Genomic DNA, 27763 nt, shown 5'->3' with positions numbered 1-27763 from the left:
GGAACTGTTTTCAGTGTTATCTGGGGTCGCGCGATAGCAGAGCGAGAGGCGAATCCGTTGCGCGGATCGATTCTCATAGCCGCGTCACGAAAATTGCATCGATGGATCTAATTAGTCGTCGGACAAATAGAATTTAGAGTTTTTGGCGATATCAGTTTGAACATCGCGGATATCTGCGAATACGTAGTCGTCTACGCGTAAATCTTGCAATATGCAATGTAAGCCGTATTTTTTATAATTCTATTTTTATTTTCTTTCCTGGAGATACTCGAAGAATTTTAAGAACACAAACAGCAAGTAACAAGAGCAAACAAGTTCTCTCACTGTCTATTTAACCAATGACAACCTAATTGCAAATCTAGATTATAAATTATCCGTAAATGTCTGTTCACAGATTTCTCGATTACCGTAATTAATTTAACTTTTCCCGCCACCAGCAGATACGCTGCAGTCCGGGTGATGCTCCAAATGCTTCAAAACACGTTCTCTCCTCTTTTTCTGTGAAAAAAGAAACAAGATAAAGAATACTCGGACGCACTTGAAACATCAAGTGGACCGCCATCGGAAGACAACAAAGATGGTGGTCGCAATGTGCGCGTCGATAGACGGCGCAGCGCGCGCCAGGCCCGCCTGTATTCTCAAATGTGATCTTGCCCACTCGCACTGTGAGTCGTGTGTCTGTCGGGACAGGTGGATTACGTTCTTCGGGGAAAGCGGCGGCCCGTGCAAAGGAACGTCAATCACCGCGCAGTGGTAATAATCGATCGCGGCCGGTAAGTGAAAACGCTCTCGTGCCTACGCGTCGTGCGGCGCGCCGCGCGCTTTCGAATTTTCGAAAAAGCAAATGAGAATCATCGCGCACCGGCGCGTATCCGCTTTCGTATTTTTCCATTCGGAGAAAAATGCCCGCGGCGCGCAAGCGCCCGGGCCCGGGCTTTGAACGAGAGAAGTAAAAGATCTTTCGGAGCGCGCGAGCGCGCGGGCGCACGACTGAGACTTTCTATTTCGGCATTTTTACGAACGCACGTACGAGCGTGCGAGCGTGCGAGCGAGCGAGCGATGGAAGGAAGGACGCGCGGCTAACTAACCGAGGAGAACAGCGCAAAGGTCGCGCGAATTGCGGTGAGAATTGCGGCGAGAATCGCGCCCACCCATCTCCGGAGGAAGGGACGCATCCTGCGTCCTTGTAATCCTTGTGCCCGTCGCGTGCGTGGCTCCGGGTCACTCCTCGCGCGACATCCGCAACGCGTGTCTTCCGCCGCGTGTGTCACACGCGCGATTTCAACGCGAGAGATAATCTCCTGCGCCGATTATCGCTCAACTCGACAACAATCGCGCTCGAAGGTGGTGAACGTTGCATCGGAGAAATCTGGGCTTCCTACTTTTGCGATTACGTCCGCGGCATCGACGTTCCTATTTACTTTTGTGTATGTGTGTGTGTGTGTGTGTGTGTATTGTTGTGCCGCGTATATTTGTTTGACTCGATTTACTTAGCTCGCACAACGTGCACGTGTAGACTTTGCTCGTGTTTTTGTTTGTGACGCGCCAGAGTATCGTCACACGCGCGATTTGGACAATTCGGATTCAGGAAATTCGCAAAGTAGGCGAGGAGAGGAGGAGGGGGGAGGGGGAGGAAGACAAGTAGTCGAAAGTGTCGGGCCAAACAAAGGGTCGACGACGCCGTGTAATTGTAAACAACAATGTAAATGGCCTCGCGCGAGCAGGTTGAATTTCTGACGTCGCGCATGGTGAATTGACTCAAGGACGCCGCGAAAACGATCGCGCGCGCGCAAATGCCTTCAAATGTCAGAAGCACTTTTACCGTACGTTTCGTGGCGCGTGACCGTTCTTACGCGGCTGGTTTGTCTTCTTTCGGCGAAATCAACGAAATTTTGCGAATCCAAAACAAATCCGCGTGACGAACAAGCTCACAAACATGTCCAGTCGTTTTGCAAGGGACAGCTGTAAAAAATGTCGTGTCGACATGTGGATATTGTTATTATTATGATGATGACGTGGTACATAGTATATCATATTGTACAGTATCATTTCGTTGAGTGTCGAAAAGGTCGCCGGCCGTCGCAGATAGGCTTTTCACATATCACGAACGCCCACTCTCCTCGTCCTGCGCACGACTCGTGTCCGTATCCTTAAATGTACAGCTGTTCTCTAAAATGTAGCACGTAGTATAATACATTGAATCTAACGGCGAAATCTAACACTATATAGCGACTATCTACCTACTCGGAATATCATCGAATCGAATTGAATTAATGAATCTGCAATGGAAATAGTTAATAGTTGAATAGTAGATTTGAAGATTTACTTCAAGTGAGTAGGTGAATTGAAGTATATATTTTCAAGTATATACATATACCAAGCACGATTAAAACTTTGGAATTCCTGGAGCTACCCGATGCACATGACGGCGAAAGATACATTGAGAGAGGAGCAGCCGGTGCGTACGATGCTTGCAGGCAGGCAAGCTCGAACCTGCCATTCCGACAGGACTTGATAGCGTGTCATGTCACGGCAGCTATATCTGCCGCGAGTCATTCCGTGCCGTTCCCTCGCTGTCGTCATTACGTGTCTTATCACTTTTCTCAAATAATCTGTGAACGTGTGCGTCTACATGGAACGCGCGCGCTCTGCCGCACGCGCGATCGTGTTAAACAAGCGTTTTTTTTTTGAAGAACGAAAGTTTTCTCTGATAAGGTGAAACTCCATTATCATGTCTCAACGTTAGGTGATTAGGTACAATATAATATAAAATAAAGTTAATCCACATAAATCCAGCACATTTTACATATTTGCGTTGAAATATTCTCAAAATATTCATATATAAAAGATTATTTTCAATTAAAGTCAATGAAATTTCAAGATCAAGAACATCTGCTGGATTCTACCTTTTTGAAACTGAACCTCGTCGATCACCCGATACGCTTGATGCCGGATAACACGATAGCGATCTCGGAACGAACCGAACTTTATGTAAAGGATCCGCGGATGCGCATATCTTGTGGCAGCAAACGATGCAGCTAAGCATTAACGAGCGCGCATTTGAGCTACCCGGTATAGGCGAGGGTAGCAATTTATCGAAAAAAAGAACCGTGCGCGGAAACGCCGGTCGTCAGACGGAGGTGATTTGCTTTCTAGATGGCGAAATAATTTGCATTTTAACCGTGCGCCGCACGAAATGCGCCAAGCTCTGCGTTCAGCTTCTGAATGCATTTTGATAACCACGTATCGGACATCAATAGAAAAGTTTGTCTAGTTACGACATTGCAAGAGAAAGAGAGGGAGAGAGAGAAAGAGAAGGAAAGGGAGAAAAAAAAGAGAATAGCAGCAGGAAGGCAGTAATACCGCAAAGAAACGGTTGACTGTTGTTTTCGTTTCGCTTTGTCCCCGTATTCCGATGCCTGGCTACATAAGTCACGCATTGTAAAATATCATTAAGACTGGATGAGTAACACTGGGCACGGAGCCCACAATGCTAACTCATTTTTAAATGCGTCGTAGTGTTAAATGAATCCGCCGGCAGTGTCTCTTTTCATGTAATGAGAAAGAATCTTGAGACTTATTCATATTTAAATCAATTTCTATTATTGGAAGAAAAGGTGTGTGATGTTCTTGTTATTATTACAAGTTCCTTTTTCAGAGTGATCTCAATGATGAATTTCGTTTCTCCGTAGGAAGTTAGTATCCGCTCCCTTCTGAGGGAACCCTGCTAAGGCTACCAGATATCTTGCACCTGCGTCGCTCAAGGCAGATGTTGGTACAGTTACTGTTCCTCTCACAATCAAATGTAACGTGAAACGTTTTACGCCAATCCTCCGTAATTTTCATTGGAATTAATCATGTCTCTCGTCACTCGTCATTGTAGATAACTGTTACGATACATAACACGGTAATTCCACGTAAGCGTATTTGTATGCTAATTGCTTTTATTATATTAGCAAACATTGCTGCAATTTCTATTGAACAAACAGTGTGCTTCATGTTTGTTCGCATTTTAAACTCGCTTGTCGATGACTACTAAAGTTTTTTTTTATTCTTGAGACAGTGAGTAAGATCACTGAATAGAGAAAAAGCCAGTTTTTCCGACATGTTGGCATTGTTCGTATCGGTATCATCTGAACCAACACAGCCGTGTTAGTCGAAGCGGTAAATAAATACACCACATGCGATACGTAGAAAACGGCAACAAAACCTCTAGATAATTTCTATCTTGAACGTTGTCGCTGTGCGCGCACGTAACGGTGCCGGCGGCCCCGATGGGTCACCCGGTATACGAAGAGAAAGAGAAAGAAAGAGATGGAGAAAGAAACGTCGACCTTCTGTCGTGCAACGACACAATGCTGCCGCACGAAAATGCGGGCGGAGACATCGCCAACGGTCAAGAGCACGGCCGAAGGGGGCCGATTCTATCTTTTTTAATAAATAATTTTATAATAAGTTTTTCTAACTCAAACGCGAGAGGATGTTTCGCACTATTACTCTATACTGTATACACTAATGAGAGTATTAATTAGAAATCAGCGGAATTAAATCCGCATGAAAACTGAACAGATTGTAAGTGTTACAGTTCTACAATGAATAAATAATATATGCAATATATATATACCCCAAAGGAAAGATTATATATATATATATATATATATATATATATATAATTTTCTTTCCTTTTGGGTTGTACGTTAGAAAAAGAACGAATCTGTGCCTGCATTTCACACTTCGGAGATGCGTATACGCATGTGCGCGCATTGGTTGCGAGCTACTCGTTCGTGTACATGTGAACTGCATTCCACGATATTTTATATACTCTTGTGACATGTTCTGCTCTTGTACTTTGGTTCGAATATTACGTTTAGTTACGTTATATTAGTTCGGATATTTTTACATTTCTTTCATCTTTATAAAATAGAAGTATTTCCTTAATGGTATCCATCAAACAAAATTAAAACTAGAAAAATGCAAAGTGTTTAAAAAAATATATCGTTCGAGACTAAAGTTCGAGAAAATGTTATTAAAAAGATTTTCTCTTTAATAACGTTTTCGAGATTTCGATTCTTGTATGAATATCTTTCGTCACGCGAACGTGCGTCTGCAAAGCATTCTTTTGCGCTCGCACAATTTTTGAGGTCGTATGCTGACAACGATTCGATTAAAAACGGAAAATCATCGCGGAAGCGCTCATCTCTTCCAAATAACCTTCGTTGTCGACGAGGAAATTATACGGCTCGAATCCATCAATTCCATCCCACTGAACCTCTGCTCGCCGTCTGCCGTAATCATCATCGACTTTAATTCGGTGATGCAAAAGTCCCGTGCACTTTGAAGCGCGTTGATAATATCAAATTATTGAAATCTTCCCTAATCGAGCCATTAGGCGTTTTCCGAGAAATATCTACTGCTAGTTTCAACGAAATGAAAATTTTCTGAAAAATCCTTCGCTTTGCTTAATGGCATAATTAGTTGGAAACTTGTGATCTGCAACTGCAGCATATCGTTAGGTTTATTTGATATTATCAAAAATTATTCCAAGTAATACAATTAAATCTAATGTATAGCTACATGCGATCCTGTTCCATATACCCGTCGCGTTCGCGACAATTACGCGGCGAGAGATCGCGATTTCACGCCCGCGCGCACGTGCAATCCGTGCGTTTTGCGCGAGCGTCGTCATTACGAAAAACGAAAGTGCGAATCGAAGCGCAGGAGAGTGGCGGCGAAGAGAAAAAAGAAACACAGAAAGATGCGCCGGCTGCAACGCGATGCACCGCGATATGCCGGCAATCTCCGCGCAAATCATATTTGCGACAGCCACTAATGTTTCCCGTTACAGTAAGTTTCACGAGGACAGAGATCGCGAGTTTGTCTCTATACACCCGTCGCTTATCAAGTGGGCGTATGTACGATGATACGCGCAGCGCGCGTGCACGCGCGTTTTCCCGCGAGCCTTTTACGCGTATTCTCGCGAGGGCGTATCGCGGTCACCTCACACCGAGTCGCTTCGATCAATCGCGAATTCCAGTCGAATTACGTGCCGCAATTATTCTCATGTAATAGAGAACGCGACGGCGGCGGCGAGTCACTGGTGCGCATTCATTTTTATGATAAGCACCCGGCTGGCCGTTATTATGTAAAGTGAACGTGCACATATGAGCGTGCGCTAGCGCGGCACATGGGTAATTGTTGTCCCGTTACCGCGCGATCGCGGCATAATGCGCGCGATCTCCCGCAAAAATGTAGATTTCGCGGAAGTCCGCGAGGAGATGGATTTGCATTTGCGGTAACGCCGTTCCGAAAAAATATCCGTCTCGTCAACTTTTTTTATTCCACGTCGCCCGCTTGCGAGCGCGATGTTTGTCGCTGGCGGGATGATACCCAGCCGAGCACGTTTTTGCTCCAGTAGTGATATGTGTGTCGGATGTGCAAGCAAATCGAGAGATACTTTCCCTACTTTCGCGCTGCGGTTACTGTCCGAGATGGACTTCTAGTAGCGATCGAGCATTGTCCGAGGTGACCGTCGTCGTCGTAAGCGTCGGTGAAACCGGAACTCGAGAAAGTTCCAAAAAGATCGACGAAACGCGAATCTAGGAGCGCGAGAGATCGGAATCACCCGAGTCGTCGAGATCAACATCACGCTGACTACGGGAAGAAGGAACCAAAACAAAAATTGTGCAATGTACCTTTCGGCATCTGATTGTATAATGAGCGAGGCGACGAGCACACGGACGAGCGAAAAAAAAAGACCGGTTTTCTGGCCGGACGCTGAATCACACCTGGAACCTGTCCACGTTTAATACTCTCGCCGATTCGATGTATTCGTCTGAGCGCGAACGCTCGCGGTGTTTTGCCTGGAATTAGCGCGTATCGCGTCGTGCGGACTGACGCACAAAAATCCCGGATGTTTCCCGTAATTTTTCGGCGAATCCCCCGAGCCGGTTTCGGCGCCGACATATAGTAAAATTTGGTTTTTGTAGCGACGAAATTCGCCGAAGCAAAATGGTTTCATTTTAATCAATCACAATCGCACGCGTCAAAAAATGATGAATCTGTTGGTTACGCCGATACTAAAGCGCAAAACATTTTTTGCGGTCTAGTAGTTTTTACGAAATCTTATTATTGCAGAAGAGAATCTCGAACGTTTCCAGGAATTTTGTCATTAAGATTGTTTTCGAGCACGCATTGAGATATCTGAAGTTTGTTTTCGAACTCTTATGATTATCAGACTGCGGATTAAAAGTTACCGAAGGATATTTATAGCGAATCGGCTTGCTGCTTACTTCGCAAATCTCTCGTTAATACTTCCTCGCGCGCAATGATTTGCGGTCGTGGGTTTCGTGCGACGTGAAGTGAAAAAAAGGAAAAAATAAAAATATGATTTATGATCGCTCGTTCACCCGGTCACGCACCTTTCGTGCTTGCGTCGTCTACGGAAAGGCTGCGGCGATTTCGTAATTCGGCATTATTTCCTTGCAAACGGTAGTTGAATGTGCATTCGCTGATAGCAACTATTCAGATAGAGGAGATGTATGAGTATACACTCAGCGTGCATGTGTGTGCACGTGTGCAGTCGCTCGTATAAACATCTCATGACTTTAAATGCGCAAAAGTCCATTCAGTACGTGCATCTCGTGAAGTCTCAATCTCGAAAGTCTCGCTCGGCAAGGATCTTCGCAAAACGATTTCGGAAAAAGGAAAAGGAATCTGCGGAAAAAAATTCCATAATTGCAGAAATCTCCAATCTTCAAAGATCGAGGCAAGAAAGGGAGATTCAACGTCCCAGGCACGTGATCCAGCCGTGAAATCGCAGTCTCACTCGCAGGCAATCGAGAAACAGCGCAATCTCCAGATCGCGAGTTCCGATCTCGATATCGCAGTCGCGTGAAACCGACAACCGGCAGTCTGTCGATTTATTTGCAGGGCAATTGGCGATCGCGAGACCCGTTCTCCCGCTTTGCGCGTCAACGAATTGAATTCGTCGCGATTACGGCCGGTGGTTTTCAGTTCAGCGCCTAGCCTCGCAGTTCGCGCCATCAGGGCTATGAATAGAAGAAAATGGAGTGTAACCATCGTCGGCTGATTGTCTCAAGAGACAGAGAGAGAGAGAGAGAGCAAGAGAGAAAGAGATGATCTTGCCTCGCGCGCGCGGCGCCGGTTATCCTCTTATCTATTTAGCGCAAAGGGTCGGAGATGGATCTCTCGGCCGTATAAGAATACGCGTTTGGTCTCTCTCTTTTCCCCCCCTTGCCCCTCTGCCTCTTCGCCACCTTCGTGTAACAACTTGCTGCTGTGGTCCGCGATGGAGGACGGACTCGACGGCGGTCTCGGCCGTGGCTGGTACCGCCATCCTCTCCTATCCCTTCTCATTCTATCGGATCATCTACCATCAACGATCGCGCTCGCTACTCCATTCTGCGAAGACCTGGCGCGACAGCTCTCGGTCGACCAGTCCCTCTCTCTTTCTCTTTCCAAAGTATTCCGGCAGTACGGATTTCTACGGCCGATTGCACTTTGCTCCATTCGCCTTTTTCTACCTTTTGGCCAATCGTACCGATTCTTTCATCTCGTTAGTACCAAAACTGTCGTTGCACTGTCGATGCAACGTTCCGGTGCGGCTGAAACGATCACTTCATTTTAGTTTTCTCCTTTTCTCTCATAGAATAACGAACGGTCGCGAAAATAGGTGGATGAGAGGACGTCGCGGTCCGGGGACCGTGGCTGGTACCGCCACCCGTATCGGTCCGCCAGTCGTTTCACCGAATAATCCACCCAGCAGCGAGCGATCCGCCGACTCGGACTCCCACGACCGTCACTCCGAGTCGGACGCGGAGAGGAGATCGGTCACGCTCGTCCGCGTCCGGTTCTTCTCGTCGCTTCGCACCGCGCCGCTCCGTACCGCGCCGTGTCCGCTCGGCAAAGCGCAACGTGCACCACGCGCTCCAGTCCGCCGCGAGTCGTCGGTTGGGTTGTTGCGTTCCGTCTCGTGTCTCGAATTTGCCGCTTCGAGACATTTTCCGCTCGATTCCTCGGCGCGAGGTTTGGGAATGTGTTCCGCGCGATCGCGTTAAGTATTAGCGAAACGCGATTCGCATCGGCAACGATAACAGGTGAGTGACTCTTGCGAACCCCGCTCAATTCGATCGCGAGGATGCACTTGATATCGATTGTCTCTGTCCGACGATCGAACGATAGGAATTCGTTTCCAGCTATTCGTGCGGCCCGCGACAATTTTGCGCATCGCTGCTTGCGTTGAACGCACACGGGAATGTAGGTGGTAATATTTATACATATACGTTACATTTGCACATATGTCGTTCTTTATATACGTGCACGATGATTTTATATAAACTATGTAGATCATGTGAAAAACTTCGATTACGATACATAGAACGCGTCGTTCAATATTTACGTAAGACATTACATGCAGGTCCTCCTGCGAAATCCACGTTGAGACATCATTGTTTCAACTACGCTGTCATTACGTCGACACCGGAGTTATCGACATCCGGCTCGTCCGCGTTATAACGCGAGAACGCTCGCGGACGCGCGTCATTCGCACGTGCGAAATCTCCTTGATTAGATTTAATTACGCTTCGTTTCCATCGCGTGTGCGCGCGGGCGTATGGACGTGCGAACGCGGCGATGATCCCTTCATCCGTAACACCGGAACTGAGGGCGAGGTTGCGGAATCGCGCGACAGGCTCCGTACAATCAGCGGCAAATTGTCCGCTCGTTTATTCTCGTGGAATCGCCAGTCGGGGGAACCTCGACCCGGCTGGACACGGAGCGCGGATAAAATGGGTTACTCCGTTCTCCGTCGCGAGTGAAAACGCGCGCGCGGCCGCAATCGGCTCCTTCCCTGCTCGGACGCGAATAGAATGATCACTTTCCTCTGCGTCGCGCGAGATCGCGAGCTTAAGCGCGCGAACGAGCGAGCGAGAGATCCGCGAGGAATGAAATCATAACGAGCAACTTCACTCGGCGCGGCGAAGGGGGGCTTTTCAGTGAAATCCGCGAATTGTACGAGCGGCCGCTCCACTTTTCCTCAGGCGGCGTCATCGTTTCGTCGATTACTTTCCTGCAGCCGAGGGCCTCCGCCTCGACCGGCACGCCGATCTTGGACTCGCCGTCGAGTTTCTTCGCCGCGCCATTAAAGGTTCTGCTCCGTTCGCTCGCCGAGATGAGCGTTAAACGCGACTCGTACAGAATCATTCAATGTAAAATCTGTGTGAGTTCTTGATAACAGTCAAACGACGTAGTCTTGTACGTTCTCTTGAATATCCAAAGATAGCGTAGGGATTCAGTAATGTGTGCTTTTGCATTACGCGTTTGCGTAATTGCGCATTTTACATTTCAACGTTTACAGAACTGATGGTATTTTACGAGCGCGAATTGCGCGAGCGTGTGGGACGCTTAGTTTATAGAATAACTTTGAAACGCATGTTTCGGATGCAATCCGCACGCTGTTTGCTATCCATTAATTTCATTCACTCCAAGTAGTCCGATTTGGGCGGCGATAAATTTATCACGATACATATATATACATGTGTATTGCGCACGTAAACGCCCCAGCGCACACGCATGCACACGCTGATAACAGCATGCAGCTGGTGGTAAAATCCAGCGACAATTAGCCGGTCGGGACGTTAAACAGCGCGCTCCTCCGGATGGAAGATAATAAGACTCGGTTCTCACCCCCCGGTTTTCTCGTTTGTGCAATTAGACGCAGCTACCGGGAGAGTCAGTCGCGATCATCTCGGAAGTAACAGTATCAGTTTTTACAAGGCTGTCTGGTTCGCCGGCTGCCCCCCGGGGGCACCAAAGGCCCCGTAATTCGCTATAGCGCGCCTCAAAAACGGCAGACGGTCAGTCCCGGCTCGGCCGACGTTAATCAAATATTGTAGAATTCGGATTGTCGAGATCGGATCGTGACACGCACGCGAGTAGAAATCTCTTATCGAGACGCTAATAGTGATAATAGCGTCCTAATGGAGGCCCGTGATCTCTGAACTCGCCTCGCTCCCAAACGAAGTTTGTCTCGTTGTTCCAACGTATCCGACACACGCGAAATCCCTACGTCACACATTACAGGCATACGTTGTACACGTAAATCGCGGCGAGATATAATTTAGCGCACGCTAGTCGCTGGAGAATGACGATGCGACCGTCGTCGAGCGAGTCCTCTCTTTTTTTTTTTTCAGTTCGTGAGATTCCTGAAGAATGCGTTCGTGAATACCGCGATACGCGGTCAAATCTGGGGCATTGTGCAATTCTGTGAAATGTTCCTTTGATTGTCCTAAACGATGACGAATGCAACGAAGATCCCGCCCGAGCGCGAACGGTATCGATTTATTGACTTTTTGCGATAAGTAGGTTTAAAAATACTATTAAGCGCCACCAGGCACCCTTAATGCCTTGAAAGGTCGGCGGGTTATCAGGAGCGCCAAAAGGTCGCGATACGGAAGCCCATGTCAAAGGTCGATTGGCGATCAATGGAAGCGAAATATTGCAGGAATCACGTCGGGGTTGAAAGAGCGCGACAGGCGTCGTACTTTTTTTCCTCCGTAAATTCTAATCGTGCCTTATCTTGTCGCACCTCCAGAAAAATGAGAAACGAAAACAGGCAGCGATCGAGCGCGTGTCGAACGAGCGAGATTTAAAGTGACACGCAGTCGAGTTCTCGGGACTTTGTAACTTGCACCGGTCCGTGTCTTCGTCGAAGTCGAAATTATCGGCGGCCGTGATTACGACGTGGTTCCGTGCAAGTAGATATGATACCAATGACGGACACGAGATGGTTTCGAAGAAACTATTTTCTGTGATTCATATTTAGTTGGCAATTAAGCCTTCGTTCGGGTTATATTCGCAAAGATATATAAAGTTATTTATCTGTATGGATTCGAAGTTTCGAAAGTGATATTTCATTTCGAATCTCATTTCCAGATTCCAACGAAATTGGTTGCTAAGTCAACAACGTACGACACGTGTCAACGTGAGATTATTGGGAGACGCGATAGCAAGTATTGCTACACGGAGATACGCCGCTGTTTATCTTCTCTGCAGGCAGATGATATTTTGGAAAGAATGATTAACCGCATTTTACATATGCATGCGAGAGAGAGACAGTCGTTACATAATTTCTATCTTATAACCGCATACCGATTGCATCACGATGGAAATCTCGAGATTAAATTCGCATTATGTTTAAATTAAAACGTAAGGCGTGCACATCCTGCGAAGCTATTTTAAATCGTATTCATCAATTAACACATATAGAATCGCATGTATGCACGTAATGCATTATTGCGTGATGAGAACCAAAGTCTGCATTAAAACGGTACACGCGCACACATACAGGTGGCATCCGCGAATATGCGATGTTTCCTCTTGAGAAGAATAATTTTCTCACAAATCTTACTACTAATGCTATCAACGACGATAAAAAAAAAGAGAAGAAGATTTATATGTACTGTCCTATCATTCATTCGACGCGACTCGGAATTGTTCTTCTGTAAGCGGAGGATTTTCCGTCGGTGTATCCTGTACGCGTAACAATAGGATAATTTATGTTCGGCATGGGAATGTTAGCCACAGGTTTCTTTTCGCTTGTTACCTGGGCATCGTACTCACAATAAATCGCATAAAGCTCTGTGGGATAACGCGCGGCCATATTTAAAGGCAGATGTAGAGCGAAAAGAACACAGGAATATCGTTGCGTGCCAAAACACCGAGGATTTTAACGAACGCGAGTATCGAGTAACATTAATGAGCCGAGTGAAAATGGGTCGAACGCGCCTCCATCCGCGAAATGGAAACGCGCCGGAGGCGCGTGATTTTCGCGAGATTAAGGCGTGATTATGGTCTTCCAGCGAGGCTTCTATTAGCCAGGTCGACGAATGGAAAGCGAGTAGCGCGAAATGCATGGGGAAACGCGTCTGGGGCTCGCCTCGTCGCCGAGGATTCCTCACGGCGGAAGGTTAACGCTGGTCGCGATGGCTGGTCATGTGGGTCGCGACCCACAAGATCCTTTTTCCTAAATAGCAAAAGGCGCCGAAGGCGAGCACGGCAGCCCAGGAGAAAGTGCGACCGGGCGTTTTCTAATTGACCGTATCCGCCGGAAAAATAGTCCGTGTCGTTGCAACGCGCGCAGTGGCTCGGTTAGCAGCCGGCTTGTTGATCCACGTTTAATGACTCGCCAGGGGATTCGAGGCGCGAATTTACGAACGTGCTTTTCCACGTCATCCTTTCTATGTTAATCGAATTTTCACTCGCGCGCGCGTATGCTATCGAACAGATCTTTTTGCGTTCCACTGGCCACGAGATTTGCTTTTATTTTTCAGATGAAAGTCCTCCGCGAAAGAGCGTTTCCAATTATAGTCTCACGCGATTCTCGCTCTTTCTCTCCCTTTTTATAATCACGTTTGCACTATTGAATTCGTGCTTAAGAGGATTTCTTTCCCTGAGTGTCTTAATGAACAACGCTTCTTTCTCTTTCCTCTCTCTCCCTTTATTGCTCGTTTATCGTTCGACAGGAGCGAGTTTCTACGAAACCGTGCACACCGGTGATTATCTCGCGAAGCAGCCACTCTCCGCTTGTATCGGGCTGATGTACAGTTAGCACATTTTAATTTCCAGCGGATTTTCACGAGGGCTCAATGTAAAGTCGACAAGACGCGATAATGATGAGGGATTAACGGTCTACGGAAGAATAACGGCCTGGCTCTTTGCTATGCTATTATCGGCTCCGATTTCGCCTTCTTGCAGGCGCGAGGGAGCTCGGCGCGGACTTTTGACACGCTCGGTATTACTGCGCCTTGGACAGGCGGCTCCATCAATCCGTCAGCCGACCGGATCCACCGTAGGCGAGGCGGAGATTGAATTAACAGCGATACTAATTGGCCACCGGCGCATACCGTCAATGGTGGTCAACAACAACAGCAGCTGCTGCTGCTGCTGCATCAGAGAGACGCGATTGTCTAGTTGATGGTGGGGAAGTTTCACCTTGAACGTTATGCAACCCGCCGTTCCAACGGCGCACACCCATACACCATCGGGGTCGGATGCACGCTGGCCGATTCTTCGCTTGCGGCCCATCCGCGTGTTTAATGATCGGTCTAATGGTGCCAGTGTCGTCGGACAATCACGAATCTCGTTAAAACGTTTCTCGCGATGCGGATGTTCGTTGTCGTGTTTTTCTTCGCGGAACTCGCAGATTTTTGCGAGAGTAGGGAGATCCGTTTGCATCCGCTTAAGGTAGTCCGGTCGTTAGACAAATGGCGAACATGTGTCTGGCGTTGCTTGAGATAAAGGAAAAAAATTAAGAAATTGAATATGTTGGTTCTTGAATTTTATATACACATCTATATATAGTTTCTCTAAAAGATCTGCATCAATTACTGAGTCTAAAGTCGAATCGTGACGGCGTGTGATAGCTTGGCGAAAGCTTTCATTGACGAAATTGGCGGCGAAAGTTGTTGACATTCGCCATGAACGGGGTGGAGGCGCATACTTTATGACCGCGGTCACGAGAAACGGCGTATGATTATTCATTATTCATGTGACGTGATTGTTCGCAGCAACATGTACATTTTAATGGTGTGTAAATGGGACGACGATTTAAATAATGTCAAAGCCGTGTATCGCCAAATGCCGCGGAATGGCGCAGCGGAAAGTGTTCAATTCGTTGTTCCAAGAGAATGATCTTCCTTTCTTTTCATCCTCGCATCTCACATCTGCGCAATGTCGCATACGTGTGCTGAATTTAACGGTTAATTGTTCTTCAGCGGAAACAAAAAGGAAATGTAAAACTTACGCAATTGAAACGCGTCACTTGAATCTTGCACGAATGTTCCTCGTACAAATCGTCGTCGCGATTCGGTCGTTCTCAGTTTTTATCATTTGTCACTCGGCTATTTTCCACTCGAGTAATAGTCGCAGCATCGCTAATGTATTATACGTATCGCTATCCTTGAATTCGGTGCGTCTCCGTAATGCCACGTGCAGCTTCGCACGCACATCAACGTGCTAACAACGCGCGTGCTTATTAGCATAACACTTTTGCGCATCCTTCTGATCAAATGCTGAATAGATTGTCTCGCGCGATTGTTGTCGTGTCCGTGTCACACCTCTGCGAACGTCGAGCATCGCACGATCTCGCTTTAATAATCACGCTTCGTTTATCCGATACTTGCAGGCGTGTAATCACGCTGTCGTGTGCGTTTCGTATAAATTTCAGAGGCGATTAGTAAAATAAGAAGCGCGTATATCTCCGCCTTACGTCTTTAATTTATGAGCTAACGATGGCTGATTATGTCTCGCACATTCTCAATGAATGACATACGGTCCGTAAAAAAACCATGTTCATATTATCGTTATGACTCACATTACGTTCTACATGTTTCCACAAAGTGCAAAAAATGACTGCTGCAGCTACATATTTTCCGCCTGTTATATATGTATATACTTAACATTACTTTCGCTCTTGTTGCAAAAATATTTGCACTTGATATTATTATGTCTTTTAAATTTAACAATTTCTTTTCCATTTAAGTTTTTTCAAGTTTTTTCTTAATTTTTGATACACAAAATCTTTATCGTTACGCATGATGCATTGAAGGAATGATCTTGACCCGTGCAATGTTTGAACAACAATTACACGATTGCGCGATCGTAATACCGGTTGCTCAACTGTGCTGTTTGTGCGAAACCGTTTCTCGCGAACGCGCAGGCTTTTGTGCGGATTTTCTTTGCGTTTCCGGAGAATGGTACCAAGCAGAGAATTATTTAGCTATACCCTTTTACCTATACGTAGAGACGTTACCTCGAGTTTTAGGAGGAATTTCGATGCGCAACGTGAGCGTCACGCGTTACGCACGTTATGTGAAGGGCCGCTATCCACATATTTGCTTCGTTGCACGTGTCGTGCATGCGAGACGTACACGTGTCACACGTGATGATACTCTTCGTGGATCTTTTTCTTTCTCGTGGCGAACAACCACTGAATACCGAGTGCGTCTGGATAGCGGCAAGCGATGGAAATGGGACGATTTTTCCCAACAAAGAGTTATTCACATCCGCACAGCGATCGAGCGAGGAAAAAAAAACAAGCCTATTGCTTACGCACACATGCAATGGGATCGCCGCTATTAATAGTTAATTACGTATCGAGGAGAAACGTGACTAATTACCGCTTGTTTAATTATCGCTCGATTAAAGCGCGCTGATGTGGGCATCGCAGAGAGCACAAAAAAATCTCCGATACACTTTCCCTCTTTCTTCTTATCGCGAGGCAATACGGATAATCTATCCGCGGTGAACGTGGACACCTCTCGTGCGCGATCCGCGCCTTCGCGGAGCCGCTATCGCGTACCTGTACGCGGTCGTGCATGACTCGACGAGGGTTCTACTTTCTTCGGTGACCTCTCTAGAATCGCGCGAATCGGCCGCGTCGTCGCGGACATGGGTACGCGCGCAACGCGGGTAACGCGAAGCGCGCCTAATAGACGCAGCCGAGTTCGCTTTCGCGTAATAAATCGCGTAAGGTAACTTTTCCTGCTGCGAGCTAAATCTTTTAACGGTACATCGTTTTCGTTATGAAAGCTCCGAGGCGCGAGTAACTTTCACGATCCTCGCTCGCAGGGGTACGGGGTTGCTAACGTAACGCGAAGAGGTAACTACATTCGGTCGTTCGCCCGTCGTTCAGCGTTGGACAATCGGCGCGACAATCGGCCCGACAATCGGCCCGAGTTTAATCGATCGACAACCTGTTACCGTAATCACCGATTGCGAACGGTCTGAAGAGAGAAACGAACGAGGGCGGGCGACAGGATACATGTATCACACGCGTGACGAGAAGAGAAAGAAAGAGAAACAGAGAAAGAGAGTGGCACGAATCTCCGCCGGTGATGCATTCGTACAGGACGGCGTGACTGCGACGACGACGACGACGACGACGACGACGACGACGACGACGACAACACGCGGCGGCTTTGGCACTCGACCTCTTTGCGCCTACGCGGCAGGAATAGGAAGTCGCGCATTAAATCCGAACCTCCACCTTTCAGCGCTTAAATGCCTCTCAAATAACACGGCGCGACCGCGGTGCTCCGAGCCAGCCGCATAAAAGCGATTGAGCCCGTCGATTGTGCCCGTTATTTCGCGAATTAATCGCGGCCGATTAACACGTCGGCCTCCCCGAGACCGTGCCCATCGGAAAATTCGACCGTTTCCTTCACGATGCACGTTGACGATTCGGTCAATTTCGTTGCGTCAGCGTAAAACGTTATCTCGTTTGTTTACGATCGCTTTGCAAAATAACGTGACGCTTATTTATTCGTCAGAAGTTCGCGACACAGTATTGTGTAAAGATTCCTCTCCCTCCCTCTCCTCCCTCGTCCCGATCAATTAAAGCAATGATATAAACGGACAAATAAGTGCCCGAGATGCGGGTGACAGTGCGCGAAATTGCCAATGCAGATACGCTGCAATTAATATGTTGCAATTAGAATGAGCGTTAATTGGTAGCGCGAAAAAAGTCGCAGTTTCTCGTTGCGTTGATCAACGCAGATGCGTCTCTCATACACACGACGGTTCTTTCTGCCTTACTTTTCACGATATCGTCCGACATTTACCGCCACGTAGGTACGTACTCCCGGCCGATATACCATCCGCCTGAGAATCTCTCGCGGACGCCTAGACTTTCTCGCTCGCGCGTATCGAGCGGAAAGATTTCAATCTCAGCCGCTCGCTCGTGATTGCGCTCATTGCCGAATTAACCGCGGACGTCAGACGTTCTCGTTCGCGCGAGTGGAAAAATTCTGTCCTCCTGTGGCCGCCTCGCGCGTTCGCACGCTCGCACGCAGTTAGGTAGGAATTCCGAATGGAAACTCTCACGTGATCTTGCATTCCTCTATCATTTTTTTTAGCGAGGGATACGTAGATAGGCTGTTCAGTTTCGTGCGACTACGTTCACACATCGCCGTTGCACAATAAAATTCTCGACTGTGCGCAAAAACATGCGCAAATATTTCCAAATTTTCGGCTGAATAAATTCGTAGCTGCGTACAGTGACATACAATTAACGTACAATTAACAACACGCCAACTTGATTAAACAAACGTCGATTAGCGACTCTCGCCGGTCTCTTGGTCAACTTGTAATCTCTGAATTCTCTTGCGTTCCTGAGTTATGAAATCTCCAAGTCAGTAGCTATATTCTACTTCGTGTTCCTTCAGATGTTAACTTGTTAGTCCTTTACTAGGAAATTGAATCTCCTTTAGATTTTGAATGCTGCTCGAGAGTAAAATTCAAGGAGAGAATTCGCTTGAGAATACCTATATTAAAAACGTTATTGATGCGTGTGTCTCAGTGTCGAGTCGTCGCGCGAGCAATGATCAGGAACGGAATGCAGATTGTACTTTGTATTAGCGTTCGACAGAAGCTGTGCGAGAGTGCGGTACAAATATATGCAACATGCCTCTATACGCGCTCCATTCCGATGTCCCTATCCGCACATGTTTGATCTAATTGGACGTTCGACGTCTTGAAGTATGAATAGTGTCGTGCGCGGGATGATGAAACGCGAAAGGATTCAGCCTTCGTCTTCAAGGCTGACCGCTGGTACACCGCGAACAATCGTCCGCACCTTAAGTCGATTTCACACGCTTTGAGGTTTTTTACGTAAGAAACGACAGATTCACACGTGATTCTCCACTTAATATCAAATTATCATAATGGACCAACGTTGAGGGGAAGAAAAAGGAAGCAGGAACTAAAAACGCTAGACGTTCTGAGCTTGGAAGGAATTTACGGAGGAAAATGTAACGTTACGGCATGCACGTCCAAGTGCATGTAATTGACCTGCTTTTGCATGAATATTCATAAGCTCCATTACGTCAAGAGATTCAGTCGCAAGTTTCTTCGCGGATAGGAGTGATAAAAAGAACTAGATATCGCAACGCGCGGACAGAAGGGATGAAAGGGGGAGAGAAGCAAGATCGAGACGTATAGAACAAAGATATCGCGATCGTTTCCAATGAGGGATCAAGGAGAGGGCAGAATGCACGCTCTCGTTGCATTCTTCTCCAGGGTCGAAGCGTCGAAGCAGAGATGTGATTCACAATTCGTATTGAAACTATAATAAGTCGTTGCGTTCCATTTTTATCGAACTCATTTCCATAAATTGCACGTCGTAAATTAGCCTCGGGCGGACGCGTAGCTTCACGCGTAAAATTCTATTCTTCTCTGCGACGTAACGAGAGCTCTTCTTGGCCGATTATGTGCAACGTGCACGCGCCATACGTACGTGTGACACGTCGCACGCTGCTTCACCGAGAGATTTAACGCGCGGATTACGACTGGTAGAAAGTGATTTCCGAGGAGGATAGAAACGAGGGAAGCAGCTGGGGTGGGCACGCGCGCGCGAGATTGTGGAAATAGGAAGAGAACGGCAACCTGGATAGCGTCCAAAACTCCGCGTCCCACCTCATACAATGTCGAGGGAAAGGAAAAATTGCAGCGCCGGTGGTTCTTAATGTTTGAGCAGCGATGCATTTAATTCTTTCGTATCCACGGTCTGGAACCGCCTGTCGACATAATCGACTGATTACTGATCGGTGCCTCTTGCATTTTTCTGTTGCAGGGATTTAATAGTCGGTTGTAGCCAAAGACCGACAACATGAGGAACTCGACGTTGCTGAAATGGGCACAGAATTCGGCGAACAATAAAAATCAGCCGAGCAAGAACGGAGGTGAGTAACCCGACTTTTTCGAGCACACACGACTGGTATTGGCAAATATAGGCTTGCCGCTGGCTGTTCTGACGAAGGTTGACAATCGTGTCTCTCTCTTGTTCACAGGAACGAATAGGAACTGGATACACCCACCGGATGCGCTCCAAAAAGGACACATCGCCTATCTAGTCAAGGTACGGTGCAATTTCCGTGCTATGAAAAGTCTCTCGGATTGGAACGAGTGCGAATGCCGTGAGAGTTAATTAAACCTAATAATAGGAGGAGCGCAATTTTCCATCGTCAAAAAGCCACAAATCGATATAAAAACAAAGCAATCCGTACTTTCTAGCCGGCGAATCGCTGGCAAATATTCGCGCAAATATAACTTGCTCCGAAATTGAAATAAAAAGAAACGCGGTTCATGAGACTTGCGTCGAACGTTCCTAGATTCGAGACGTCTATTCATTTCGTGTCACCCGGAACAGTTGCGCAACGCGCGAACCATGCGCCTGTCTGCCTTTCGTTTCGAATTGTTACCGACACGTATGTTGGTTTCCCTGTGAATACGAATACCGGTGTATCACGCGGATGAATTGTTCGACGCGCTGAGAGATCCAGCCGGTGCGTCGCGCGAGTTCGTTGAACTTCGAAACTTTGCGAGCGACCAGATTTCACTATCTCACGGACGGAACGCCGTGTGTCGTCACCGCCAAACGCGAAAATAGCGGTATCCGGATTGTTGTATCGTTTTTTTTGTCGGATTACCTCTTTTTCCCGTGGTTCTTGTCGTGACTTTTCGGTAATGATATTCCGCCGGAAGAAGTTTTTCTTGAGGTGACGCAAAAATAAATTGTATACTGATTACTTGCAGATTCGACTCGATTACAAACACGCACGTTAAGAACGGGAAAATTATAAATTTTTCGTAGCTTTTAATAATGTTTGAAAATATGTACATAATAATACGGTATGTATACATAGCAATATTAATATGTAAAGCAGCTTTAAGTTGACGAAATTGAATATTGCTCTCACATTAATGATATTTCTGTTATATCTCCCATTCGGATCATTATTTTGTCTTATGCTAAATTGCTATATATGAATGAACGCGCGATTAAATTATCGAAATCAATTTCATACACCATGTAATTACGCATTTAAATGCGGTCGGGTCAGATTTGCGCAAGTAATCGAGACGTAGTTTCGTCATCCAAGAAAATGTTTGATCAGATATAAAAGTATCCAGAGATCATTAAACTACGCAGCACAACGTCACTGTAAACTGATAGTATCACGCAATTTGTAACAGTTATGTTTATCGCGTTTCGTTTGTATTAGATTAAAGTGCAGAAATATTTTATCGATCGGGAGGAAATGTGCGACGCTAAATGACCGTTAGATGTGCGTCGTATTCTCAAATAATGATTACGAAACGCTTCTGCTTATTCTCGTCCGTTGTCAGTTTGCGAAATTGCAAACGACTGCAAGCAATTCTTTTGATTACTGATTGGCCTAACTCTCTCCTCCCATCCTTCTTGCTGACGTCTTTTCAATAGTTCTTTCACGCGTTTGATCTGTTTTTGACAAATAAAATTATTGTAAGGTTTTGATACGTTTAATCTGTATTAAATCCTGTTGTACACGATACATACATATATACATACACATATACATACGAACTTGTATGTTCTACTTGTAAGCGGTTAGACCACTTTTCTCTTGGAAATATTACCTTGATGGGAGATGTCGTGCTATTGCTTTGCAGATGTATGCGGGAGATTTATAACGATTATAATGCAAAAATATGCAAGACGTGGAGGAATGCGCTGAAAAAACGCTAATGAAGAACTACATTTGTGTCACGTTCCAAGTGTACATTTTTCCAGGAATACACGTCACGGCGTTTCCCACGCCATTTTCTACGTGCAATCTTTTTATTTCTGTAACAAAGCGTGCAACACGAAAGAACAGCTGACTGAGTTTTTGTTTGTTATCTTTCTATGATTTAAGGGGGGTGTAAAGGTTGGAAAGTTTGAAAAAGTCGATTTTTTCGTTTTTAGTCCGACAGTGTGATCCTTCAAGAATATTTTCCTAAAGAATTATATTTGTTTTTTTTTGAGAAATAAATTTGAACTTAGGAGAACCAAAAATGTGAGGCCGTGCACACCTACTGTGCCGTCTATGTTTTCTTTAATCGTGTTTTCCTCGAAGCAGCATTTTTCGCTAGTTTTGCCACGATAATTTAAGAACAAGTGCAGATATTGACCTGAAATTTTTTGGAAGATTATGAACTTAAACTGAACCTACTTCTGTGTACAAAGATTTATTATTTAATTTTCACAACAAATAATTTGAATTTTTTAGTTTCTTTATTTTTAGTCATCATTCTTTTAATCTTGATGTTCTTCTTCAAATTTTAGATTCAGCTTATAGAGGGAGATTTCACTAACAAAACATTACCCAACGAATTGAAAGATTTCAACTCGTTTACTCGGAATCGTGGCAAAACCAGTGCAGTTGTTCAAATCGTGCGATTTTCAACGATCAATATCACCCTTAATTATTTAAATGTTTTGGACTTTTGCAGCTGGTTTCGTTCGTTAAGGAAGCATTAAAAACTGCTACAAAGAAAATTTATCCATGTTTATTTTCGTTCGTCCACGAATGATATTTGAATTTTATCCACTTTTCGACGATTCAAATCTTTACATTTCCCTTAATATTTTAGTATTTGGGCAGCACAGAAGTGGATCAACCTAAAGGCATCGATGTCGTCAAGGAGGCAATCTGTAAACTGAAATTCAATCAACAACTCAAAAAAAGCGAAGGTACGAAAACCCCAAAGGTCGAGCTCACCATAAGTATCGATGGCGTGGCGATACAGGAACCAAAAACAAAAACGACGCCCAAGGTACGTCGTTAATTCACTGGAAATTATTTTTTACGGGAAAGAAAGAAAAAGGAACTTATGTCTTCATACATGTGCTAAAGGATTTGATTATTTTTGATTATTTTATCGTAACTGATGACCGATGATTATTTTTGCAGCGAATTATGCATCAGTATCCGTTGCACAGAATTTCGTACTGCGCCGACGATAAAGGGGAGAAGAAGTTTTTTAGTTTCATCGCAAAAGAGGAGGACGCGGAGAGGCATACTTGCTTCGTTTTCGTCAGCGACAAACTAGCTGAAGAGATCACGCTTACTATCGGTCAAGCCTTCGATCTGGCTTACAGGCGGTTCCTCGAAACTTCCGGTAAAGATCTGGAAACGCAACGGCGCTGCATGGTGCTACAACAGAAGATAAAACGATTGGAGCACGAGAACAACGTTTATCGACAACGGCTACAAGATATCGCGGCAATTAAAGGCTCGGTTAGTGTGAACATATATTATTATTATTATTATTAATATAAGCATAGGAATTGTTCGCTGATTCGATACTTCGTGCTGTATTGTATTTTATTTTCTCTATTTAGGCGGACGTATCAGCATATTTATCGCAGCATAATCTGCCCGATATCCTTCACGTACCTGGAGCTCCGACGGACTCGCCGCAAATCAATGGCACGACCAGCAGTAAGCTAGTGCTCAACACGAGCAGCGATAGCAATGGAAACACGTCCAACGGGCCTCAGCAACCACCGCCAGTTCCGCCGAGGAGTTTCGAAAAGAGCTTTGATGATGATTTCATGGGGTATGACTAGTACGATGATCAATTTTGTGTTTACTGATATTCCTTGAATTTACGTTCTCTCCGTCACGCAGAAGCGAGCCAGCCCCAATGCCGTCGGTTGGCACGAAATTGGAAGGGCTGCTGATGGACGAGTTTGAAGAGGATTTCAACCCGAGGGCCTACGAGACCGCAGCCAATGGTCTTGCCAATCACCAATCGAACAACAATGCGCTTCTTAATGGCCAAGTGTCTTCAGGAGCAAACTTCTTCTCGCAGTCAAACGGCACGACTAGCTCTCCGCCTCTACGTAAGCACTCAATTAATAAAATTATCTTCGATCACATCATCATCGATGATGTTACACTTGTAAACTACATCTACATATTGTGCATCTAATCTGACTATATCCTAAAGTGGCACCACCACCAAAGACGAAAGACTCGAGGCGCCAAAACGGAGTCAAGGAGGATTTGTTCGGTAGCATTCCCTTCAATCCGACGCCGACTTTAAACATGAAGAACGACTTCAACGATCCGTTTGAGATGGGCGAATTTGGCGCTTCGACTGTGACATCTAATCCCAGCCAGCAGGAATTGGAAAACGCTATCGGTCTGCTGGACAAGAGGCTGTTAGAGATGAAGGTGGGAGTGAACTCGGTCCAGTTTCTCATGATTTCTGACTATTTTAAGTGGATTATTGGTCTAACAGGCGACGAAAAATTTTCAGGACGGTTTCAGTAGAGGGCTGTGCATCGGAACTGATGACTTTTCTTTGGAGAGCTTGGACCCGCTGCGAAATTAGGCTCGTCAATCGTCATGCTGGAAGCGCGATGCTACGATATAATAAAAACTTCATTACTCTGTACTCTGGGAGTACGAAGTACCAACTAACGGATAGAGCAATTAGGAATTACGTCCGTGTAAAACCAAAATTAGTCAATTATTATTCTACTATCCTACTATATTTATGATCATGTTCGATATTTATGATACGCATATATGAAATAATAATTTTATAAGCGTGTTTCTTTCTACGCTCGCTCTCCGGTAATTTACGCTATTCTATCCGCCGCTTTGGAAAACTGAGGTTCAACGACGCGCGTTTTTGTCGCCCATTCCATAAGTCAGTAAGACGGGATCTCAAGGTTGATCGCTAGAGTGGAATCAAATATTCTAATTAAGACCGCATAATTTTAAAACGCAAAAAATCTTATATAAATACTTCAATCTTACCGCGAATCTCATATCGACGATGGTATGCTTGCGTCTTTCATATTTTTTAATGAGATGCTAAAAAAAGCAAATTAATATCTCGGTCGACCATCGTGTTTCAAGGAATGGTGGTGATCGAAGTAATTTCTTAGTACATCTTAAGAGAAATTCATAATGTATGCATGTATCTTTTTTTTATATTCGGCCTAGAGTTTAATCTAAGCTCGTCGCAACGACTACGGTCGTTGGTTGGAAAGAGAACTAATAGCCGACAAAAATGGAACACTAACCATCATTAGTGTCTAGAGATCACACACTAATAATACGAAACGCATAGCCTTCATAGACTGTCGATTGAATCCACATAATCCGCACATCCTCTTTCTTCGGTTTATCGTACATATCTTTAATCCGTATCTTCCTTTAAACGACAACATAAAAAAAGGAACAAAGTTTTACCGCAGTAAGAACGCACGAAGAGGTTCTAGCTATCTAGATTTTACAGTAATCTCTACACGTATCACGATCCGACGTAAATGTGAAGCGTCGAACGAATTTACGTTTATCGCTATATATAAAGAGGATTAATAATCATGTAAATATGAAATACTTTATCTTATTGTTGCTACATTGTTTAAGAACCATAGTTAAGAATATACCATATGATTATTGAAACAAAAACATTGAACATATTTCTTCCTCCTCGAAATTTACAGCCTTTTTTCTTTCTTGGTAGCATTTGTCCAATGTAACATTATAAGTATTTATTACTGTGCAAAAATTTCCATCGTTTTAAGATAAAAGTTTCCTTTTATAGGTGTTATAAATAATATTATATTTTTAAACAAAATCTTTTCCACCATCACATCTATCAGTTTTTCCTCGGACAAAAGATGTATATATACTTAAAAAATTATCCTCGTAGAGCAAATAAGATCATCGACAAATTATTGTACAGAAAAGCTATGTTGCATGGAACACAAACGGAAATTGGACGAAGTAAGATCTGAAGAGTATGTTGACACTTGGCCTGTTGCAACTCCATTAAACTTTCCTGGGTACCCAATGCACTATGGGGCACAACATTGTCTAACAAAAGAAATCTTCTGTTTCCGCAAAATACTGTTTACTTATTCAACTATCTTAATCGTCGGCTGTATAATTTTGCGATAAGTTTGGCTTGATTGTACCCAGTAAGCAAACTGTCAGCAGTATGTCGACAGATTGGCAGCAGATTCAATCAGAATAATGCAACAGATCCGGTACCATCTGTGTCCTCATTAAGATTGTGTTCTGCCAGCAGATCCTGCTAACATGATCTGACAGCAGATTGGCGACAGAAACCGAGCAGAGCCTGCCGACATAACCTGGCGGCAGAAATAGAGCAGGATCTGCGCAGTGTAGTTGGCAGCAGATTTGGAGCAGAAATCGAGCAGGCTCTGCGAGAAAGTGCCGTAGTAGTACAAATTTATTGAAGCAATATTGGTTAACAATATAAATCTAATTTTTTATGTGGGGTATGAATTAATTTCTTATATTGGTCCACTATTGTAAAGTAATCTGTTTTTTAATCAATACTTAATTTGATTAAATGGGCAAATTTAATGCCTTCAGATTGCTTGCGGCGTGTGTGGACGTTGTCCATGAGAACCTCTGTGCCGCAAGTGCAAAAATTCTTAGAAAAATTAATATTATTATGTCAAGACGCGTATATTAACTTATATAACTGTCAGGCTAAATCTTAACGTCGAGTAAGAACTCAACATGTTCACCACCTAGCGGTGCGAAGCGAAAACGCATATTTCTAGCCGTGTAAATTTGAATAGTGTCAAAAGCTGCAGATCCTGTTCGGTTTCTGCCGCCAACCTGGCGCCAGGTTATGTCGGCAGGCTCTGTTCGGTTTCTATCGCCAATCTGCTGCCAACTACACTGCGCAGAGCCTGCTCTATTTCTGCCGCCAATCTGCCGCCAGGTTATGTCGGCAGGCTCTGTTCAGTTTCTGCCGCCAATCTGCTGTCAGATCATGTTATAAGCAGGATCTGCTGGCAGAACACAAGCTTAATGCGGACACAGATGGTACCGAATCTGTTGCATTATTCTGCTTCATATCTGCTGCCAATCTGTCGGCATACTGCTGACAGTGTGCTTCCTGGGTGGATTTTGTACCCAATCTGTGGCCTCTCTGCTCACATATTTTGTCGAACAGATTTTGCCAATGTCTGTTCTTCGCAGGTTTGGCTGACTGGGTAAGGTTCATGAAATTTAAATATAAAATTGAGAAATAAAACTAGTAGATTATAAATAATATCAAATCAATCAAAATTATATAATGCATCATACATCTATTACATCAATTACATCTATTAATACATCAAATACATATAAATAGTCTTACAAATTAGTACACGTGCGATCTGTGCAACTAATGTAATGTATAACCTTATGTAAGTTTTATTTGATACATTTAAATATCTTTTAAGTTATTTTAAACTAATATACAATAAAAAAGTACAGGCTTACACAGTTAGTAATAGTCAAACTAAAAGAAGAAAACGATTTTATAGTTTTAAATTTAACTAAACAAATCGAATATAAAAATACATTTTCTTGAAACCTTTCATTGCGTCAAAAATGATGTAAATATGTGAAAGGTTTTACATTTTTTACATACAATATTGTATTACATAAAAGTATATTATATATGCATGTATACCCACATAGAAATTAGCATCCAGTGGATGTCCATGAAACCTCCATAGCTCCATGGGATATATATCTCCATAATGGAAGTCAGATAGACGTCCATTAGAGGTCCATCCTATCTCCATAATAGATGTCCTCTACAAATCCATTGCAGATGTCCATTAGACATCCATTATGGATGTATAATAGATTTATTAAACATATAGAGTATTTCCAATAAATTAATATTTAAGTTTCATTATTAATTACAATTTTTCAGCTAATTTTGTTTAACATTTAGAAATTCACAATATTATAGAATTTATTTTTAATTATTAATAATATATGTATATAATTGAAGTTATTCTTACATAAATTTACATCCACCGAAAATCTGTAATGGACGTCCATTAGACGTATGTCATGGAGATTCGGAACATCCAGTAGAGATC

At 44.6% G+C, this 27763-nt stretch overlaps 1 protein-coding gene and 1 long non-coding RNA gene across 3 annotated transcripts; one reads left to right on the top strand and one right to left on the bottom strand.

Annotated features, from left to right (window-relative positions):
• Positions 1-638: 638 nt before the first annotated feature.
• LOC105283440 (PTB domain-containing engulfment adapter protein 1) lies at positions 639-25310 on the top strand. Of its 2 annotated transcripts, none has more exons than XM_011346198.3 (9): positions 639-773; positions 19649-19757; positions 19866-19933; positions 22471-22653; positions 22791-23117; positions 23222-23439; positions 23511-23725; positions 23833-24059; positions 24145-25310. In XM_011346198.3, the coding sequence occupies exons 2-9, from the start codon at positions 19685-19687 to the stop codon at positions 24217-24219; spliced, it is 1386 nt and encodes a 461-aa protein (XP_011344500.1). In that variant the 5' UTR covers positions 639-773; positions 19649-19684; the 3' UTR covers positions 24220-25310. The 2 variants fall into 2 exon arrangements, with proteins under 2 accessions (XP_011344500.1, XP_011344499.1); XM_011346197.3 differs by lacking the exon at positions 639-773 and adding an exon at positions 8837-9116.
• Positions 1982-4605, bottom strand: LOC105283441. Its single transcript, XR_894691.3, has 2 exons — positions 2378-4605; positions 1982-2279 (listed from the first exon to the last, which is right to left on the bottom strand). It is a non-coding gene; the product is annotated as an uncharacterized LOC105283441 (long non-coding RNA).
• Positions 25311-27763: the final 2453 nt, after the last annotated feature.

This window comes from Ooceraea biroi, chromosome 1, assembly GCF_003672135.1.
Source record: "Ooceraea biroi isolate clonal line C1 chromosome 1, Obir_v5.4, whole genome shotgun sequence".
Taxonomy (NCBI): domain Eukaryota; kingdom Metazoa; phylum Arthropoda; class Insecta; order Hymenoptera; family Formicidae; genus Ooceraea; species Ooceraea biroi.
Note: the sequence above shows the minus strand (reverse complement) of the source record. Positions and strands in the feature narration are given on the sequence as shown.